The sequence below is a fragment of the Diadema antillarum genome, unplaced genomic scaffold, assembly GCF_040938485.1.
Source record: "Diadema antillarum isolate AM-2024a unplaced genomic scaffold, OU_Dant_1.0 scf00000038, whole genome shotgun sequence".
NCBI lineage: Eukaryota > Metazoa > Echinodermata > Echinoidea > Diadematoida > Diadematidae > Diadema > Diadema antillarum.
The window spans coordinates 81,232-104,902 of NW_027270927.1; the positions used below are offsets into that span (position 1 = coordinate 81,232).

The 23,671-nt window shown below is 37.6% G+C and overlaps 1 protein-coding gene across 1 annotated transcript; it reads right to left on the reverse strand.

Annotated features, from left to right (window-relative positions):
• Positions 1–22: 22 nt before the first annotated feature.
• Positions 23–23,546, reverse strand: LOC139709444 (cyclic AMP receptor-like protein A). Its single transcript, XM_071621414.1, has 11 exons — positions 23,460–23,546; positions 21,506–21,558; positions 20,316–20,427; positions 16,264–16,324; positions 15,676–15,763; positions 11,292–11,381; positions 10,557–10,595; positions 10,042–10,120; positions 7,909–8,039; positions 6,809–6,956; positions 23–581 (listed from the first exon to the last, which is right to left on the reverse strand). Exons 1-11 carry the CDS (start codon positions 23,544–23,546, stop codon positions 330–332), a joined length of 1,140 nt encoding a protein of 379 aa, XP_071477515.1. The 3' UTR covers positions 23–329.
• Between the last annotated feature and the right edge of the window lie 125 nt (positions 23,547–23,671).

Here is a 23,671-nt window from a genome sequence, read left to right on the forward strand (position 1 = left end):
CACATTCAAGCAGGATCCTCATTTCATGTTCTCTTCATGACTTTCAATCACAGCCACTCACTATCTGTCTACTGACATTTAAAATGAAGCCACACTCATCTCCATGACACAAAAGTCGAGTTCGTCTTGACCAGCCTATTTTTACTATACATATTCACTGTCTGCACAGAAGCACACCAATACACTCATGGCCACTGTCACAACGCATCACATATGATAAGTAGAGCAAAGATGGAGGACAAAGAAAATGCATAACTGTGATGATAACATCTTTGTGCCATCTGATCACTTGATCTGGACTGTGTTTAGACGGTTATCTGGAGCATCTCTCAAGAAACTGAGACTACTTCATCGCCCTTTTCCGTCTTTTCCGCCTCGCCATCCTGGGTCGCGTTCTTTGCTCCCTCATTGTTCTCCCCATCCCTCTCGCGTCCACCATCCTCCATGGAGTACTTCACATCATCAGTACCCAGGGGGCCCCCTCCATCCACATCTAATTGTCTCTCTGTCGGAGGTGCCTCCGTCGGGACGTCATATTCCTGGATGATGACTCTGGCAGCTTGGTGGGACTGGAACGCTAGCTGTAAAAAAAGAACAGGAAATAAAGAATAGAAGGATGAAATACTACCAACAGTTCCTCCAGTGAGAGAGAAAGTACATGTACATCAAGCATGTACCCTAGCTAGTCAGTGAGAACCAGCCCATACCAAATTTTGGTATTTGTTCCAAAATTGAACACTTGAGATCTTTGGTACAGCCTTCTTAATCTTAATGTGAAAGACATCCATGGCTTGAAATTCATGCTTTTCTTTTCTCTATCTTGAAAGTATGTTGCTACACTGCTTTGAAATGATCCATATCTCCTCAAAACTGGACTACATTCAATCTTCAGAGTTAATTTGCTCATTATGTTATTTGCCTGATTGCCAGCTTTCAGATCTTTTCTTTGGTGGGTTTGTAGAAATAAGAAATAAAAAAAATTACATATCTCTGGAAAGCTTTGGAGTCTCAAGAAAACGGAAATGTTAAAATCATGCAATCAGACATACTTGTAACACACAGATTTGGCTCATATCCTATAAATGAGAAGCATTTTTGGTTGGTTGTTGGAAAATGTCAACATAGTTTTGACATACTTATTTGATGAGCTGGTGTATACCTACATACCACAATGAGAAACTGACAGAAATTACAGGCACACAGACAGGTAAATGTTTACATGCAAGAAGTGAAAAAACAAACAAACAAACAAATACAAGCTAAACATAAGCGGGAACAGAAGTTTTGCATGCAAGAAGACAAAGTCAACCATGGAAAGGAAATTCAGAACACAATGGATGCAAAGGCATGAAAGAATCACACAGTGGTGCAGCCTGATACATGGTACTGTAAAACCAGAAACAAGTTCACAAATTGGAGCCGACAGCCTTTTTTGAGGCCTGCATTGCATTACAATGACAAAACCTTTCATGTGCATTTTACTTCTGGATTCTTGGCTCCTCTCCAAATTCACAAAGTTTCATGCAAGTGAAAATTTCTGGTTTTACAGTATTGACAGGGCATTAAAGCAGGATTAGATTTGAAGAAAGGACTGCATGATTGCATGATTTCAGGATTTGTCTCACGTAATAGTAATGGTAATAGTAATAGTAATAGTAATAGTAATAGTAATAGTAATAGTAATAGTAAACGTAATAGTAATAGTAAAAGTAATAGTAATAGTAATAATGATAGTGATAGTGATAGTAATAGTGGTAGTAGTAGTGGTAGTAGTACATGTAGTTGTAGTAGTAGAAGAAATAGTAGCAGTAGCAGCAGCAGCAGCAGCACTGGTAGTAGAAGTAACACATGTAAGCAGTAGCAGTAGAAGTAAATCTTACATATAAATGTCACTAGTAGTGGCAGTATGTTATAACGATTGTGTCAGCAGTAACAGAAGTGCAAGGTCACTGAACATTAAATGCAGTTTCAGTGACAACAAATGGCTGCAAGGACAGCAGTGGCAAAAGTGGTGTCTGTAGTGGCAGAACTAGCAACAGGTGAAACTACTACCAGTAATCTTAACCCATTGAGGATGGGTTGAGTTCGCTACAACACGCATTTCCAATAGACCCCTGCACGAGTATACTCGGGACTCGTCCTCAATGGGTTAAAGAATACAACAGAATGGTGTGTATATAATGTATATGGTACATCTTTAGCATGCATACAAAGAAGGCAATCCGTGCTGTGGTTCTGTGGTTTGGGGTGCACATTTGACTGGGAATCATGGGATCTCAGATTCAAAATGCATCATAAACGTGTAGTGAACAAGATGGTAGTCATCCTCATCCTACAACATCCAAAACAAACTGAGGAAAACCAATATCAATCGGCTTGTCTTTCTTCAAATCAAATGCTTGCCAAGTAATATAAGGCAGAAGGTTTCACCATTTCATGCACAGGCAGACAATGATATCACTGTGCACAAATACAAAATAATGCTAACAAAAACAGGCTCTATTTTCAGTAATTTCAGTGAGTAAATTTAAGAAGTTTAAGGAAAAATAAAAGGGTTTCTTTAATTTTTTACTCTAAGAGAGCACACTCAACACCAATCCATCTATCTTTCTTGACTAAGACTTAAAATGAACATTTACAATTCTAAGTGACTTTAGATTGATTACTTATGTTCATAAAGTAAATAAATTATGGCAGAAACAAAAACTTGCAACTGAGACTTTGAACAAGACAGAACCCAACTTGAACATGTGATAATGGTGTATCTGACAAATCATACTAAAATAAATACTAGTTAACACAAGTATGGAACCCTATGGTGAATTAATTCAAAAGATTTCATATCACTTACACAAATATACCGTGAAACCACACATATTTGTGATATGTCATACTCTCCTTTGGGTTTATGGCCCTGATTTGATTTGTGCGGAAAAAAATGTCAGCAAGTGCTGTAAGCATGTCATTTCTGGCAATCAGCTGAAAAACATTGGGTATCAACTTTGCACAAAACCTATACTGTATTGTTTATTGCTCTTCTGCAACCAATAAGTGAGTCTGCTCATTTGAGTGGTCATGAATGTGGTAAGAAAAGCTACTACAACTTACAAGAAATACTGATGACCTCAAAAACTAGTGATTAAATAATGTGTAAAACATGTGGGAGAAAAGTAAGTAACAGGATCTTTTTTTTTTCTTTTTTTTTTAAACAGGAGTGGATAACTATATAATAAGCATTCACACTGCCATCTAACTATCATGCACTTAACAAAACAATACAAGAACAAGTTGAAACAGGCGGATCATGCTGGGGACTAACATTGTGGTGTTGCGCATCACAAAGCAGTCAGCACTGCACAGAAGGCTATTTCATTGGCAAGTGCTGGTACTGGTTACGGTGGAACGCAGATTTCATTCCCAGGACGGAAACGTCTTCGAGATCTGGGGTCTCCGGGGCGGAGACGAGAGGGTACTCTCTGATTGGTTGGTGGGCCGATCGTTTGTTAAGAGCACCCTGTGTGAAGCGGGGGGTGAGACCAGACAGTGTGCAGAGGAATGAAGAAGTAGAACCACTAAAGGACTTCTTGCCATGTCAGGCAAGGCGCTATTAAATGTCCCCTTCATGTAATCACTACCAGAATATTGACATGCACACATCTGTACAGTTATGATTCCAAATGCTGTTGTGGAAGAGTCATGCATATAATCTATGTTAAACACTGAAAAGGGATATATTTCTAATTCTTTTATGTAAAAATAACATTCATTCTCATTGAATGTTATCATGTCCTTATCATTGTTGGCCTTTTACTTTACACGAAAAGGTGCAAAGAATGAGAGGTGCAAACGAGAAATCACGTTTCACTTATATCCTACTGACTACAGTACAAATGAAGACAAAGAACTAGTTTCCTTTACTCCTCATTGATTAGAAAAGACTGATTATCAAACTTGAATTACACTTATTGGATCCTTTTACAATGATATCTTGAAGCTTACAAAAAAAAAAGAAGAATAGAAACATGGTATTTCAATGGAATTCTGGACATGGGATGAATACCTTAGTGTTCAGATATGAAGGCTAAGCATTTAGATACATGTGAAGATGATCAAATTCATCATTCCCATTTAGTGTATACATTGTAATGGAGGTAGAATAAGAATATTTAATAATTAAAGTAAGGAATTTTGATGCAAATCAAATATTTTGGAATGAGCCAGAAATACAAACAAGAGAGATGGAAAAGAGATTAAATGAAGCAGTCGAGGAACATACAGATGCTAGGAATTCTGTGTTAGTGGTCTGATTATAGCATGGGCAAGTAGTATATCAATTCGACCGACAAAGTACAATTTGAACATGACTGCGCAACTTCAGATTGGGAAAGGAAAATATGCAATTTCCATGAAAAGCCATGAACACTGGCTACTAAAGGTATGTTCATCCATAGTAATTGTTTAAAACATGAAGTTGACCACTTGCCAATGAAGAAACTCAAACATACACACATACACACACTCTATCATCATCATCATCATCATCATCATCATCTGTTCCTTCCCCACTCCACTCCCCCCCCCAAAAAAAAAAATAAAAAATAAAAAAAATAAAAAAAATAAAAATAAAAAAAAAAATAAATAAAAGAAAGGAAAAGAAAAAAGCTCAGATCAGTATAGCAAATCCATGAAACACTAGACAGATCTAGACAGAAACTGAACTGGATGGATTTTAAAATCATGAGCAAACTTATTCTGTGATCTCTAACCAATTTGTCAAACAATATTCAAATATTCTTTTACCATCATATAGTCTCTAATATAGATAACCATAACTTAAATTTTTTTTTTTAATAAGCAAGAAGTTGAGGCAAGTTTGTACGAGTGTAACCACTAAAATTTGAAAAATCTTTTCAAAAATTCACATTGTGCACGTGACAGTCAGTTGATCTACATTCTACCGGGACTTCCAAATTGCACTGAAAGTTCATGAATCTTTCATTGAGTAAATTCGGGTTTTCTGTCTGACTGTTATTGTTGTAGTTGCTTTACTTTGCAGATCTCATTTATTGTGAACACTCAATAAGTTTGTCATTATGGGAATGCACAAAGACTACTATCAAAATCTGACACAAGTGGAACACACAAATTTGCTGAAGTACATACACAGTACAGTGTATGTATCACATGTGCTCATGGCAAAACATAACATAATGGTAATATGTTTGAATGTCATCTCGCCACTTGCATGTAACACAGGGAGAGTGATAAATCCAGCAGCATCATACAAAACACACATGTAGACACTCCAACATCATTATCATAGCCCTTACTGAATCCAGTAACTCTAATACATTGTAATTTTGATTGAATTCATAGTAGATGCTGATGCCAAATTACTAAAAGGCATTATGAAGATTAATATCTTTCACACAAGGTCTCCCTCCAAGTCAAGCCTGTAATTTTAGACATCAATTGTTGCGACAATACCAAGACATGTATGCTACTTGTAGGCTCTAGATCCTAAAAATTGACTACTTATTGAATACTTTTTGTATCACAGTGAATGATTACATAGGGTGACATTAATCAAGACACCCTCAACCATCATGGCTTCTAAAAGGTCTTGTACTGTGACTACTCCAAGAAATAGTGCAGTGGACATACATACAAAACAATCAACTTCTCACATGTTGGACATTTCTACAATGTGCAAGTCAGGCAAGTGACATGTTAATAATGGGTATCTTTTATGTCACTGGAGCATACTAATAACAGACACTGATATACATGTATGTCAAAATCTCTCATGCTGGACAAAGATAGTGAAGAAAAGTCAACATACGGATTTCAAGGCTACACTGTTCAGACTATTCAGACTATGTAAAGTGCTTATATAATGACACAAATGCCAACAAATACTAGTATTTGGTCACATATTCACTGAAGGTATTGATGTAAAATGCATTGTTTAACAGTAAATGTAAAATTCCTGTTAATCTAAAATCACTGACTTAGAATTACTTTGCTGTAATGCTGATGATTCTCTTCCATACTCTACTCATATCTATTAAAAGAGTGTTTTAAGTTTACATGATTATCTAATCACAAACACCTGAATGATGTATAGTGTACAAGTATTGCAATAAAAAACACACAAACAAACCACCAAGCAGATACTGAACTCACACTTAAGAAAGGAAATCTATTCATTTTAACAGTTCGTCTTCCTTTCATTGCCTTCGTTAAATGAAAAATGTACTTCGCAAAGCACACAGAACTTCTTTTTTTTTCTCAGAATGCAGATGATTTATGAGAATCATGAACAGACATAAAAATATTTTTATGACAGTGTCTGCATGAATGGAATATGAATGAATCTAAAACTTGTCATGTATACTGATAGTTCACTGCTTCATCAGTGTAACAGTAATCAGATCAATTCTCTTTCTATTCCTGCAACACTTTATCCCAGGTTGTTTGAGTGTTGTGGGAAAAGTCTACAATGTATGATTTTTATGGAAAGTGTCATTTTCATCCTTCTATGTCACACGCTTCTTTGGACATCTCAACATCTTATGGCATGAAATACATTGCACATTATGTCTTTTTTTTAGTACTTGTTTGATTCTACACTCATTACTTGCTGTGACTTTTTGCTGGCACATTGCTTTAAGTCATGAATCCAACAATATGTCATCACATTGAAAAGTGATATACACAGAACAAGTATGCAGTACTGATGGTTGATATTAAATGATTTTGATTCACAGTGCCCACTGATGTGCGATATAGCACACACAGCCTTTACCTTGATCTGTGTCCATGAGAGCCGGCTCCGTGTCTCTGGGTCCATGCCGTAGACAATGGCATTAACGAACCCAACCAAAGGATCCGACATGGCATGCAGAAGATACAGTGCAAAGATGGGGTTATTTGGAGACACTGCATTCTGGATTCTGCAAAGAACATGATAGAAAAGAGAAATTAATTGCACTGCGACAAATGGAATACATCAACCACAACTGCACAGCCCCTTAGAGGTATTTCTCACACGACAAGAATTTTGCTGCAAAGATATCTGTTCAAAAGTGAACCTTTTATGATTACAGTCAAATAGTGAATTACAGAGATGAATATGAATTGCTAGGATAGCACCTAGAAAACCACTTGGCAATATATATCAATACTTTTTTTGCACAGTATTCTGACACTTTAAAAGATGAAAGATAGCATTTGACTCACTAGTATTGTTTGCCATACCTCATGGCAAAGGCACCACTTACAGGGCAAAGATTTGCAGTCTTGTTTGTGTATGATTTCAATCAACACATGCTTTGTGCAAGAGAGGTCATTAGTAGAGGTCACTCCTTTACACTCCAAGGCCAACAATGACTGTACATTTCATTTCCTCTCACAAAATTGATTCTGCCCCAAGGTAATCTGCATGTAGTGCCCTTTGGTGGACAAATCACATGGGGAAACGGAGGTTAAAGGTCTTGTTTACCTTTAGGAGCAGTGATTTTAAAAATGTTCAAGATATCACTTTTGATGCATATATGTAGGTCAGTTGTATCACAAAATATCCTACCATATTATATACATTTTTTTTTTTTTTGCAGTAAAGCTTACAATATAAGGAAATAATGACTATTTCTGTCATGAAACCATAACTATAGACGGTTTAGTCGGGACACATTTTTATTATAACTATTGTTCACATTTGATATATTTAACAATACTTAACACTGATTATGCTGGTTCAAATTTTTACATTGGTTGTTTCTATTCCTAACTCACATTTTAGAACTATTTTGAAGCACTAATGCTGGGTTTTTGTTACATCTGAAAATGGTAAATTCTACCTTTAACAACTTAGGGCCAAACACTGATTTGAAGCATTACTTTTACCTGTTGATCAAGGGGAAGATGGAGAGAACGAGATAGATGAAGGGATAAGCCCTCAACGGCTTAATCTCCTCTCGGATTAGCTGTCTGCTACGTTCGATCTCCGGCTCATAGGTGCCCTGCCAGCTTCGTATCTAGACATGATGAAACAGATAGCAATAGCATGAGGAAGTCTCCTAATTAATTTAACCAGTTACAAGGCAAAAGCGTTCATGCATCAATCAATCAATTACACCACTGCCATATGGTGACTGTAAATGCGGAAATATGATTGCAAAAATAACAATGCTCAACAATGTTGACAAAAAAATATGGAAACAAAAATTTTCCCTGCACACACCGTCAAAGGCCAGCACACTATAGCATCATTGCAACATCAAGTGACTACTAGTATTGAAGGACTTTTTTCCTGAGAGATTGATACATGTACATTTGTATTATCATTATTATTATCATTATTATTATTATTATTATTATTATTATTATTATTATTATTATTATTATTATTATTATTATTATTATTATTATCATCATTATGTTGTTGTTGTTGTTTTTGTTGATGTTGTTGCCATTATCATGAAAATGAGAAGACCACAAAGTTAACAATTTACGACAATGTCTGATCAACCGCTGTTGGGTTAGAACAGATTTACCTCAGTGGAACACCACTGCCCTACTGGCAGGCCTCGAATTAACCGACGGCCACCGACGGCCATGGCCGTCGGTGCCCCTCTCGTTGGCCGCAATGCCTTTTGTTTTTTGATCAAAGTTACGGCCAAAAAAAATGTGCCCTTTTTCTTGGGGCCGTGGTGCCCTTTTAGAATGAAAGTTATTATTTATGACGTATGATATGCCCTTTCTCAAAGTCTCTTTAATAAGCTTGAACAACTTTCCTGATCTCAAAAATCATACCTTCAGTTCACTCGCGTCCCAATATATCTGATTCAAACTCAAAGTATCTTTCCGAGATACGAGACGACGTGTACGTACATGTACGCCCGACCGGCTTTTACCGTCCTGACTGCCTCCTCAGCGCAGCGGCCATAGAGTTACTAACTAGGCAGCGCATACTGGTATAGAGTAAAGAGTGAACACCAAGTTCACCAAGAAAAAAGAAAAATCCCACGATGCCAAGGTGTGCCAGACTGGGGAATGGGGAGGGGTGGAGAGAGAGAGACCAATCAACAGAAGAAACCGCGCGTACTGGCGCATTCTTGGAGGTCATGAACTGTCTGTCACAGACTAATCAATTCACACGCGCGCGCAAATTCCTTTGCCATGTGATTTTGCCAGCCAGCTGTCGGAATGTGCTTTGAAGTTTCATGGCAGCCTGGCCTGGCTGGCCTGAAAGAGTGTCGAGTTTCAATCAATACCTACTGTTGTTTTATTCCTGTTTTAAAAAATGTTGTTTCACCTGATAGAAATGTGGAGATCGGGAATGTGTTACAGCTGTAGGGAAGAGGTTTTTGTTGTGTGTTGCACTTTGTGTGTGTGTGTGTGTGTGTGTGTGTGTGTTTGTTTGTTTTTCTTCTTTCTTTTTTCATAAACACCAAACATGCCCTTTCCAATGTGGCCTTGGTGCCCCTCTGACTGACCTAAGTGCCCTGGCCTCTTGGAAAAAGTGCCCTTTTCTAAATGGCCTTGCCCCTCCAAAATCCTATTTCGAGGCCTGTACTGGGCTACAATATCTTTGTCCATGTGAAACATGCTTGCCCGACCGGGTGCGAATATCTTTACCCCACTGGAATTGACTGCAGCACTGGCACAATTGCAAACAGTTACATTTCAGGAAAGCATGGAAATCATGCTTTAGTCTGACTTACATGTACATCAAGCCAGATGAAGGTTCAAATCGCCTACATGGTTGAAAAAAAAAAAAAAAAATGAGCGCTAGCACGAAAGCCTTCTCACATTTTCACAGTGTGTGTACCATTTACATACCAGAGGACTCTAGCCCTTCATCGGTCATCTTGTTTGTCTTGAGCTATCTCATCTCTCATTTCATTCCATAGAATGAAGATGGACCACTCTCAGGTTTGTTTTGCTGTAAACTGTGGCCTCTATAAATCAACTCTGAATGGACTAATCTTCTGTGGCGCTTGATGTTAGGAAATGAGTAGAAAATACAGCACTTACCCTGTGGCGGAGTTTGTATGTGATGTAGGTGTAGGTAACAAACATGAGAACGATGAGGAGAACCAGCGGTCCGTACCACCTGTTTCAGGGGCAAAAAGGGGGAAAGTTCAGCAATCAGAATGGGCATTGTAGCTTTTTGTTTGTAAACTTTTTCATTTCATTTTTCACACTGCAAGTTTTGCTCAGGCTGAAAGAGACAGTTGTCATCACATCCTCTACAGTAGATCATATTTAGTGCTTAATTTCCACTCTTTATATGACAGACTCTACAAATGACATTTCTTAGGACCAATACTAACTTGAATGTCAAATACAGTACTGTCCCATTATAATGAACATGGTTACAAAGAACCTCTCCTTTAACAACATAGTAGATATTCAGGTCCAAAAATAATTGTCTGTATATCTTTCTACACTTTACTGTTCATCGAAAACGACATTTTGATATCCAATGGAAGAAAAATGCTAGTCACAAGAACTTTGTTATACCAGGAGTTGCCCGTACATATACTTACATGAAGAATCGCCATACAGGGTATTCATCTTTAATCCAACTATAAAGAGAAAAATATGGAAAGAAAAAGGATAAATGAGATGTCAACAAAGAACAATTTTCTTCCCAGCTCTCCACTGGCTCTGTTGATCACGTTGAGCAAAAATTGCATTAAAAAAAAAAAATTATCTCACCTTCTCCACCCCTCTATCTCCTATAAACACCCTACATACATTCTGTTAAACAGATGATGCTATTTCTTTCCACAAATTCATGAAAAAATATAAGATATGTTTTATGCACAAAATAGATACAAAAATATGCTGAGCCATGATCTCATAAAACAAAACAAAAACAATCAAACAAAAAAAGACTATAGAATGTAAATCTCCTATTGCACCATAACACAGGTTCCCTGTTGAAGAACATGATTACTTTTTATAATTTCTTGATGATTTATTTTTTTTTTAATCATTCATTAGATTGCCAGCATTTTCCTTGTGAGGTCAACTTTAATATCACTGCATAAATCATTTCAACGTGCAAAGATGAGATGAAATGACAAGTACATGTATCTCCATCTTCATGTGAGTGCAATGAAATCTCTGACAACTGATGTGTAAGAGACATGTACAGGAATATGAGACATAAATTTGTTCCATGAAACATGGCCATTCACTTGAATATAAGATTATAAATACATTTATTGATCCATAGCAACGCATGTTGGTTCCTTTCTCTGAAGATTATTACTCACCACCATGCTCCTGCCGGACCATAGCGGTCACCGATTAGAGGGAGACACGCCATCAGCAGTGAAATGCCCCACGTCACGATGTGATATATGCTGGATGACAGGAAACATGAAAGACATCACCAACTTTATGATTAACCCTTTCTGTGCCATGGATTTTTGGCAGTGTGTACAATGCTATGGGGTTTTCTGTGCCTATGGGCACTTGATGCACTCAATGGGTTAATCAACACATGACAATGATTTGAGTCCACTGCTCCTATGCATGTCCAAATCAAGTACAATGTATTGATGATATTCGTGTGATTCAATAATCTATGATAAAAAATATGCACTGTCTGCAATATCAAGCAGAAAGATCCATTTCAATCACTAGTAACTGAAACATACTAACAGTTGTGATGTCTGTGAAAATTCTCATGCTCACGTCATTTAAAATTAAAAAAAAAATTTCAAGAGTGAAAAAAAAAAAAAACTAAGCTTTTGAATTACAATGAAGTCAACAACACATGGACCAAAATGAAGACAGGGCCCTGTTTTATGAAGAGTTAAAATTGATTCTAAAGTTGTTTTCAACTGTAAGTCTATGGCAGACTGTGTGGTAAGGAAATTTAATATTGATTTATCTTTTGATGAAATGGGACTCAGGTCTGTCAACAAGATCAAAGACCTCCTTGCAATCCACAAGAGATGGAGGAGTTTCCAGCAAAAAGCACTATATTGGACAGTCTCCTAAAACTGCAGGGTAGATTTAATGAGGAAAACTTGTACGGTGAACTTACCACATGTACAATGTAATCAAATTTATATCAATTATGATTTCCTTTACGGCAGAAAATCTAGCTGCGGTAAGTAGTTTCTGTTTCACATGAAACTATTCAATAAACAACATTTTTAAACAAAGGGGAGTTTCCTAAAACAACAAAACAAAACTATATTGAATAGTCATCTAACACAGATGGTTAGATTAAAAATGGAAAACTTGTATGATGAGCTTATCATATGACTGTAATGAAATGTATATCAATTATGATATCCTAGGAAATCTAGCTGTAGTACATTATGTAAAAAGTTTCTGTTTCACATGAAGCTTGGTACTAACCGCAATTATTTCATTTAAAATATTACGCTTTTTCTCCATAATAACTGACAATGGAAGTGCTATCAGTTTCAAATCATAAATACATTGTCTGTTGATGTACAGGCTTGTATAGATCTACACATACACATTCAACTCATGCTTTATTAAAAAAACACACACACACACCAACAAACAAAGTGTGCAAGGCATGCAAAAGAATCAGGGATTGACAATGGCCTAAGAGGCCAATAATTGATCTAAAAGTAACTAGAACTATCACTCATTGTGATTAATATACCCCCACCCACAACTGAGGAAATTAGCTCAACCAGGACTAATTTCTTTTTAATTTTTTAATAGCAAAAAATGTTACCATGGCAATGCACTGTTCAAAAGTGAATATATGTATTGCTCACTGTTAGTCATATGTCCCACATCTCAAGTCAAGTGCTCAAAAACTGAGTGAGCAAGATAAATAAACTGACAATTTGTATGGTTTTCATTAAAAATTGTGTGTTATCATGGCAACACAATGTTGGACATTAAGAAAAAATGAAGTTTGCACAATAGCCGTTACATGTGCAATTTCAAGCCAAATGATAAAAGGCTGAGGGGCTATAGTTGAATTCACAATACTAGTGTATCATTTTCATTCAAAATATATTGTTACCATGGCAACACATTTTCAACACTGACAAAAGATTTTTTGCACATCTCCGTAATATAGAGGTAACATATGCCAAATTTGAAGCCAAAATGCTATAACACAGTTAGGAGAATCAAAATGTTTGCATGATTTTCATTCAAAATGCACTGTTACCATGGCAACACATTGTTTCACAATGATGAAATACGAAGTTTGCATATCTCTGTACTATAGTGGTTGCATGTGCCAAATTTCAAGCCAAATGCTCAAAGACTGAGGGAGTTACCTGAATCCACAATATTTTTGTATGATTTTCATTGAAAATATGCTGTTACCATGGAAACGCATTGATCAACATTAACAAATGGTTAAGTTTGAACATCTACGTACTATAGTGGTCACATGTGTCAAATTTCAGGCTAAATGCTCAAAGACTGAGGTAATTACCTGAATCCACAATATTTTTGTACGCATTTTAGTGAAAAGATGCTGTTACCATGGCAACGCATTGTTCACCACTGACGAAAGATTAAGTTTGCACATCTATATGCTATAGTGGTCACATGTGCCAAATTTCAAGCCAAATGCTCAAAGACTGAGGGAGTTACCTGAATCCACAATATTTTTGTATGATTTTCATTGAAAATATGCTGTTACCATGGAAACGCATTGATCAACATTAACAAATGGTTAAGTTTGAACATCTACGTACTATAGTGGTCACATGTGCCAAATTTCAAGCTATATGCTCAAAGACTGAGGTAGTTACCTGAATCCACAATATTTTTGTATGCATTTTAGTGAAAAGATGCTGTTACCATGGCAACACATTGTTCACCATTGACGAAAGATCAAGTTTACACATCTATACACTACAGTGGTCACATGTGCCAAATTTCAAGCCAAATGATTAAAGACTGAGGGAGTTAACTGAATCCACAATATTTTTGTATGATTTTCATTCAAAATATGCCGTTACCATGGCAACACACTGATCACCACTGACGAAAGATTAAGTTTACACATCTACGTACCACAGTGGTTATGTGTGCCAAATTTCAAGCTAAATGCTCACAGACTACGGGAGTTAGCCGAATCCACAATATTTCTGTAAGCTTTTCGGTAAAAAAAAACTCGTTACCATGGCAACGCATTGTTCATCACTGACGAATGATTAAGTTTACACATCCATATACTATAGTGGTCACATGTGCCAAATTTCAAGCCAAATGCTCAAAGATTGAGGGAGTTATCTGAATCCACAATATTTTCATTTGATTTTCATTCAAACTATGCCGTTACCATGGCAACACATTGATCACCAATGACGAAAGAGTAAGTACGCACATCTACGTACCACAGTGGTCACATGTGCCAATTTTCGAGCCATATGCTTAAAAACTGAAGGAGTGAGATTTATCTACACATTTTTGAATGATTGGTTAAAAAAAAAAACCTGCCGTTGCCATGGTAACAGATTTTTTAACGCACACACCAAAGATGTTTTGGCACAACTATATAGTACATTGATCACATATCCCAAATTCAAACTGAATTGTCACAAAACTGAGAGAGTAGTTCGATCCACAACATTTTGTAAGATTTTTATGAAAATCTGCAGAGACTCCAACTCTCCCGTTTTCGACGGGAGATCTCCCGCCGAAAGCCCATTTTTGCAAAATCTCCCGTTCTCCCGCTTGAGATTTGATTTCTCCCGCCCTGGCTCTGTGTCTCCCGGTGGAAAGGATTTCTTACTGATTGCTGTCGTATGTTGAAAAAATAAGCCTTAGATAGCACCAGACAACATCTAGAACCCTAGGAACTTCGCGCTTCGCACACATCAACTTGGAGTCTCCCGTTTGCTAGGGGTTTCGGGCGGGAGAATCTCCAGATCAGAAGGTGCCTGGGGTTGGAGTCTCTGAATCTGCCGTTGCCATGGCAACGCAGTATGAAATACTAATGAAAAAGGTGTCTTGCACATCGGCCTGTGGTAGCAGTCACACATGCCAAATTTGAAATTAATTGCTCAAAAAATGAGAAAGTTGTTCGATCCACAAGATTTTAGGAAAATTTGCCGTTGCCATGGCAACGCATTATGCGATATTAACGAAAAAGGTGTCTTGCACATCTACCTTTGATAGCGGTCACACATGCCAAATTTGGGGTCAATTGCTCAAAAAATGAGAGAGGAGTTCGATCCACAAAATTTTGCAAGATTTCTTTAAAATTTGCCGTTGCCATGGCAACCCATTGTGCAATAGTAACGAAAAAGGTGTCTTGCACATCTTCCTTAGATAGCGGTCACACATGCTAAATTTGGGGTAAATTGGTTAAAAAATGAGAGAGTAGTTCGATCCACAAGTTTTTATGAAAATATGCCGTTGCCATGGCAACGCATTACACGATACTAACGAAAAAGGTGTCTTGCACATCTACCTTCGATAGTGGTCACACATGCCAAATTTGGGGTCAATTGCTCAAAAAATGAGAGAGGAGTTCGATCCACAAGATTTTGCAACGGACCGACCGCCCGACCGCCCGCCCGACCGACCGACCGACCGACCGACCGACCGACCGACCGGCCACCCGACCTCAGAGTGATTCCTATATACCCCCCCTACACACTATGTGTGGGTGGGGGTATAATTAGTCATACTCACATTTCTTTCTTCTCTGTGTTCATCATCCAAATGATAATAAGATACAGATTGAAGGTGATACAGCTGACCCATAGCAATGTGACCCAGTCTGGAGTGAAAATAACAAGAAAGGTTCGCATAAAAAATAATGATGACTTTGACTATATACCTTTCTTGTTTAAAGAGTTTTTAGGACTTTTTTTTCAAACTTTTGCGTTGACAACCTATAAATCAATTGTGTGGGGAAAGCAAAAACAGCCCTATGCATTTTCTTCTTACCATAATTTTAATGCTTTAACACCACTAACATGCTGAATCATGGTTGTTCTACATACCCTAATTGTTCAAATCAAATTCAACATTTATAGGAAGTTCTGTCTAGCTTGGAAAAATATGAACATGACTACTGTATGTGCATTATGTTTCTCTTTATCTGCATGACAAATCCAACACCAACTCCAATTTCACCACATACACACAAACACATATGCTGACAAAGAAAATAGAATGAAAAAGAGATCTCTCTAGCATACCTTATAGTCATCTGTACATCGTGTTGACCATTTGCACATGACACACAAGTAATGATACAACCTGTAACTAGCTCACCCCAAAATGACGTCCACCACGCTTCAAAGTTGCACACAGCGCTATCTTCACGAGGGCTTTCCTGTAGTGAGCAATGACAGAGAGGTTAGCATACAGCTGTACATCAGAAAAACAAAGAACTACAGTTCCAAGGTTCCTTGGTCAAAGATAGGCTGTCATTGTATTTCTATGTAAGTGTAAACCCCTGTCCTTTAGCCAGTTTACAAATTAAAGGGGCATAGTCCCAGTAGTGCAGAGGGCGCTGTTGATACTGCTGATCACCGTTAGCATTGATACGAAGATTACCGAAGTTGAGCTGTCATCAAGAGTAAAGTGCGTAGGTGTTGCTGAGTAACGTTGCCTTCGTTGTCTTCTCTGCGCATCGTGCAGTCTGTAGTAATGCCAGGGTGCGTGCATATGTGCTTGTTATTATGACATCAAAAAAGAAGTTTGCTAAAGCTGTCATCCCCCTCAGCCGAATCATGAGCCGAACTGTGATCGGACCACTGACTACAGTGGATCGGACTTCTTCGGACTAGGGGAAGTGGGCCAAAGCAAAAGCGCTAAAGAGGAGTCGGTAGCGTAGGCCTATATAGGAAACTTGCGCCGTGGGCCCGTGTATGCATTTGGCTAAAACACCGGGACCATGCACCTTTAAGAATCTGTTCAGATGAATGGGACAAAAGAGATAAGAATTCGGTAGTGCAGAGACTCCAACTCTCCCGCTTTCGACGGGAGATCTCTCTTCAAAAGCCCATTTTTGCAGAATGTCCCGTTTGAGATTTGTTTTTGTTTTACCACTTGAGATTTAATTTCTCCTGCTTGAAATGATTTCTTATTTAATTTCATTTTATGTTGAAAAATAAGTCATAGATAGCGTGAGAGAGTATCTAGAACCCTAGACCGCAAGGGACTTTGCGCTCGTGATGTGCGCGAAGCGCACATCAAGTTGGAGTCTCCCGTTTGCTAGGGATTTCAGGCGGGAGAATCTCCAGATCAGAAGGTGATTGGGGTTGGAGTCTCTGGTAGTGCGCCTGTATTGGGGAGAGATTTTTACTCTCTCGGTGAGAGCTCATTATGACATTGGCTATGGAAGGTCATATGTTGCAAAAGTCAGGGAAACACTGATCAGTGGTTTGAAACCACTGATCGGAGGTTTTTCTTTGCTCGTGCAAAGTAAAAACTACTGAGCAGAGGTTTCTAACTCTGTATACGAGCAAAGCAAAACCTCTGATCAGTAGTTTTAACTCTGCACACACAGCTTGAAACCATGATCAGTGGTTTTAAACCTCTGATCTGTGGTTTTATCTCTGCACGGACAGCTCGAAACCTCTAATCATTTATGGCGTTCCATAATCGGCCAGATAAGACGCACAAAATTGGTACTGTGGCTGCTCTCATACAGCCAACTGTCATACCCCCAATACAGGCTAAAGCTAACATGATTCCTCATTATTTGCTGATTATAATGTCCACATGATTATGTTCATAATTATGTTGTATGAGTTTAAGAATATTTTTATATTATGTTTCTGTGCTCTTCTCTTCTTACTCTCTGCTAGTATCTCTCTCATATACTGTCTTCTTCCTTCCCCTTTCCTTCTTCTTCTTCTTCTCCTTCTCATCTTCTCCTTCTTACTCCTCTTTGTCACTCAATTTTGAAGAGTACGACTTAGATATTTTGTGTTAGTTTACAGTTGTCCAAAGTATATACAAATGTACTCAGTATTCTGGAGTATTATGAATACACACTGTACTTTAATTGGATTAAAGATGATGATTGATGTATATGACTATGCAATGAACGTCCAGTAGTATGGCTTAGCTGCACATATATGATGATATTGTTCTGGCTTATATTTGAGTTGTTATTTAATATCAGCATGAGTGGATATTGCTATTTGTCTCCTTTGACAAAGCCAAGAGCTAGGAGGTTTACTCGAATTGAATCTTGGGTCCCTCTATACATGACAACTATAAGATATGTGCTAGCACCCCTACAGGTGGATCTGAAAGCCTATATACTGAACATTCCTTATTGCAAAGTCACCACAATTGTATATAACATGTCGTTGTGTTAATTAGGTAGATTACTGAGCTTATAGGAGAAAGAGTAACACACAAAAACATATGTGTTATCGCCTTCGCATTGAATGTCGCGATTCAGTTGTAGTAGAAGCTGTTAAAGGAAATTACAGATTGAAATGGATATTGTATTATTGTTTATTTTTGTTAAGTATCACATCCCAACCTTCATAAGTTTATCATCGTAAACAGTGACTAGGTATAATATAAATTATATCACCGTTTAGAATTTGTATAGCATATTGACGCTTACCCGAGTCAGAACAATTAGCTTCTCATCCATCTGATATTAAAAGGTTCGATTGTGAATTGACACAATAGATTAGTTACAACTAAATGTATTCGTTGAAAACATTTCATATTTCACTATGATCAAGCTCATGTTTATACAAGACTCGAGTTCAGTTCAAAATTAGGATTAATTGAGGGGTTATGGAATTATTCACTTCTAATTTTATGGAATGAAAGTATGAGTACACCCAGAATCAATGTTAATATCAAAAAGGAAATATGAATATTTGTGTGATTAGTTTTAGGTGATCATACAATTCTATCCTTGATAAAGCTGTTTATATAAAACTGTAGGATTATAATACAATCATATTCAGTTTTTCATCCCTCACAGTTATGTCATACATTTGTATGAATCGGATAATTAAAGTTATTGCATATTAGTGTTAAAGTTATGGAATATTATGAGCAATAATGATAAGTACATTTTGGCAATTAACCTCCACTATCTCGAATACTTGTAATCAGGTCAAACTGCTGACTCATTGGTAAATAAAGGGAGAGCTTGTTGTGACATCATCCAGATAAGACGCACAAAATTGGTCCTGTGGCTGCTCTCATACAGCCAACTGTCATACCCCTAATACAGACGATCCTGCTCCTTAACATCAGGCCCCCCTTCCAGCTGGTAGTGGACCCCATCTACTGCAATCCCGAGCTGAAGGCACACTCTCTGCCTGAGAGAAAGGACGCGCCCTACAAGACCCGCCGATAATCCACATAATCGACCTTTCATTGATTATAATTAATCAGTCCCTTGACTTACTTGAAGTTGACAAATTGTTAGTGTTAGGATATACCTTCACCTGTTACTGACAAGCTGTATAGGTTGTTACTTATTGTTAAGCACAATTATATTGACTGCATCTTTAGTGCATTGTAAAGTCTTGTTGCCTATATTGTAACACCGTCCATTTGAAGGTTTAGTTGATTGACCCTAAACCTACACTGTAATAAAGTCGGTCAAACTCATATATTGATTTCTGCTTATTAATCTATTGTTGTATGAAGTAAATGTCCTGTTTATAAACTAAACCCGAACTGGGCCAGGTTTCTAAGTAAAACCTGTGACACACACACACACAAAACAAAAACAAAACAAATAAACAAACAAACAAACAAACCTCTGTGAGCAGTAAGTTGGCAACACATCTTTCCAGAGAATACAATTGGTTGCTACTGCTGTTGTGCATGATTGACCACACAATCCTACAATGTACTTTAATACACAATTAGATTGTGTGGACTAATGTTTAATGAACATACACACAGTTCTTGAGACAGCTCAATACCCTTGACAAACATGAAGATTCCTGTATGAAGTGAATATAATTGTCTGTCTTCATTAAATAAATTATCGACGGTCCAAATTTGGAAATTTTCGAGATATCATCAGGCCCCTTCATACAAGTTGTACAAACATTATAAAAATAATAATAAACTATGACAATGATACATTCGCACATTTCATATGCTCAAAATTCACATCTGGCAAAATGTACCATTTGAAACACTAATCTTCAACAATTTTGACTTCCAAAGAATAATCATAGTGACAGCTTTGTTGCAGTTCAACAGCTTCAGGAATGGATACCAATGGACGGCTGTTACTAATCACTGTTCAGTCATGCGACACATCATAACTTGTATACTGAAAGTCTTCTTGTGACAAGCTCTAAACAGACTAACTCACTTACCATGAATTTTGAGATGGAGCCAAAGAAAGCCGCCACCGTAAGATAGAGGATAAGTCTCTGCACAAAGAGCTCATATTTCTTGAACAGCCAGATAAGTGTGATCATGAAAATGCTGGGGAAAGAAAATATGAAACAAATATTTGGCCTTGTCAGGAAAGCATAATAAATTAATCATCATTTGTTCTTTTTCACTATTTGATCAGGACTTCTCAAAGATAATAATGCAGTGACCATAAACTAAATTGGATTTGACACGGATCAATTCAAAGGTAATATCAGAGTTTTATGATATAATCTGATTGAGCCTTTTTGTGCTAGGGAGTTTGGACAGTGTGTACTACGCCATGGGGTTTTCTGTGCCAATTGGTACTCAAAGCACACAGTGTGGTCATATGGTGTCTTTCATGTGATGTGAGTAATGTGCAATTCCCTCCCCAGCTTTATAGCTTGTGTGGATTTATGACAGAGCCTGAGTTTTCAGGAATCATGAAGGACCTTGGAGATTACTGAAAGTTCAGTGAAAGATCATTGAGATCTTGAGATCTAATTTTTATGGTTTTTCAGTGGTCTTTCAGAGGTCTTGCCCTACTGGTTGTTGCTAGGTAGGGACAAGGTCAAACAAGCTTTCTTGTTATCAAGGAAAATATTTTGTTTTTGAGTTGTGCATAACATCTTAGTTTATAGTAAAACTCCCTTTGCAAACTTAAATCATATAGTCATAACTATAATTAGCATTTGTGGAAATCATGACAAAAATGTACACTATACTTTGGACATTTTTTTGTTGTTGTTGATATGATGTATCCATAAATTATGATGAAAATAAGAATAAAGCATTCTCCCTGTTTCCTGCAGACCTGGGGCCCGTTGCATAAAAGTTACTATTATGGTAACTTTGCCATCCAATGGTAACTACCATGGCAACAACACCCAACAACCAATCAAAATCAAGAATTCCATGGAAGTTACCATCGGATGGCAAAGTTACCATAATAGCAACTTTTATGCAACGGGCCCCAGATAAATTTTACACACTTGCCCGACATACTAGTAACTACAATATGTATCATTACACTATAAACACCTTAACACACAATCAAATTGAGACAGTAGAACATTAATTTGATCAAATTAAGACAATACAATATGACTAATTTGACAATGCTTTCAGAGCTGAAAGATAAACTCACCAGCCAACCAAGGAAAGAGATGCCAAGGCTTTTCTCACGCCGTAGATCGTATTCTTTATGTAAAAAAAGAGGAGTCAAACAAGGAGAAAAACAGAATGAAACACAAAGAATGCTACTCTGTGGATACAATGTGTAACTATGAAACACAAAACAATGTCTCAAGCATGACTTAAATCACCAGACACAACTTGCCTTGCAGCTTTGTTGTTGAGCTGAAGTAGTGGCCAAATAGACTCAAAATTAACAAAATATAAGTATAATTTTAGGGTGGGAGCTAGTAGCAATAAATCAAATTAGGTATTCTTCAAGGAATCTTTAGACCACTTTTGTTCACAGAGCCATTCAAATACTGAGCAAATTACATGTGCCCAGCACACTAAGATAATATATCTCTATTACACTGATGCAGTTGTGAGATATCGGGAATACATGTACTGTAATTACCTTTCATAGTTGTATATGGGATATATGCCATATGATATGATTACAGTAGAAATGGAGTACAGTATTGGATTGAGAAATGTGCAGTGTACGTGTGAACACGTCACATTCATGTCAGGATCAGAGTTGAATATTTTTGCATCTTTCTATATTCACAAATAGCACCGGTCGGACTTGTAGAATTTGCAAAGATAACCCCCACCCCCCCCCCCCCAAAAAAAAAAATGAGAGGGCGTAAACAGACACATCTTGTTACACTGATCAATACCCGTTGTCTCTACAGAGAGTAATTTCTCTTGGATCCTGCAAACTCTCAGTCTAATGATAATCATACCTACAGCACTGCACCAAATATTAATAAACAAAACAAGACAAACCCTATTAAAAGTGAAAACAAAGATTGTGCTTTGATGCATGCATTGATACTCGATACCAAACCTAAACAATTCAAAAGCATTAAACTATAGATCTATAGCTTGGGGGAAAAAAAGTTTTTTTTGCTGCAAATTGTTCCAGTTTTCGATTTTGTCTTTTTTTCTCCCACTGTGCTAGCTCTCTGTTCATAGAAACCAGATGGTAGACTGACTTAGAACGTGACATCCAGCACAGGCCCCCAATGAACATGGACCTCCAGTACGCCTAAAGCTTCTCATTCACTCAGGACTACAAAACTTAATTAGGAGTTTTAGTACATGCAGCCAGCCGTGAATGTGAGGCAGGATTATGCTGCCAGTCCGACAGGTCCGGGTGCTTCATGCCAATACAAAATGAGGAGTTGATGAAATACTTTTGTTGAGCTGTTTTTATCGCAACTGATTGTTGACAAATTGCTCTACGACTACATCAATGTAAATACTAAAGTACTGAATTAATCAGTGTTAAGTAGTATAGTGATCAGGTGGATGATGTCTGTCCGGTGATCCAGAGCCTGGCAGAGGTCATCTACAATGTAGGTTCAAATCCCGCCCGAGTATGCATGCCCGTGATTAATTCAGTGCGTACATTTGTATGTACAACATATGTTGATGTAGGGTTTGCCAATCAGTTGCAATAATGTGAGGAGTGTAGAACCTCTACTTAAAGTAAAAATTAACCCGTTGAGGACGAGTCCCGAGCTGCGAGTCTACTGATCGAGCTGAGGCAGCTGTCTATGGGGAAATGCGTGTTGTAGCAAAATCGAACCATTCTGAATAGGTTAAATCAAGGTCCGTCCCTGCGATCCAAATGTATGGTGGGGACTTCTAACCTATTTCCATGTATATTGCCGTGTTAACACTTGAGCTGAGGTGAGTGAGTTATGTGGCTTCCCATGCATTTGTTATGATATGTCAAAAACTGTCACTAGTAGACAATTTGCATTTTCTATGGCAATATGGAGTGCAGTGATAACAATCAATGAATGGTAGGCACATATACTGTGTCGGCAACATACATCTGGATTGCAGGGACCTTCGCTAAATACAGGGACCAACCTGATTTAACACAATTTAAATAGCATGATTGCAATACTTACACACTTCACAAGATCCCCATCAAAGAGAGGGCACTGGTCCATAGGCAGAGGTGTCGTAGTGCCGGCGGTAGTCGCTGGTAAGGTCATGATTGCTCTTTCGATTCGAACACCACGTATGAGTCTAAGCAGGAATAAACGTCTCTTTAAATCCACTGTCAATCAATCATGGAAAGTTACAGGCTAGATTAGACTTGGGATCAGCTGAATTAGTC

What these genes read in the sequence shown, in the direction of transcription:
- LOC139709444 (XM_071621414.1), bottom strand. Translation starts at nt 23,546, where the DNA reads ATGACCTTACCAGCGACTACCGCCGGCACTACGACACCTCTGCCTATG. An exon ending in CCTGTATGGCGATTCTTCAT is followed by an intron (nt 10,121 to 10,556) that starts GTAAGTATATGT and finishes CCCCTGAAACAG; the next exon opens with GTGGTACGGACCGCTGGTTC. An exon ending in ATCTTCCCCTTGATCAACAG is followed by an intron (nt 6,957 to 7,908) that starts GTAAAAGTAATG and finishes TGTTCTTTGCAG; the next exon opens with AATCCAGAATGCAGTGTCTC.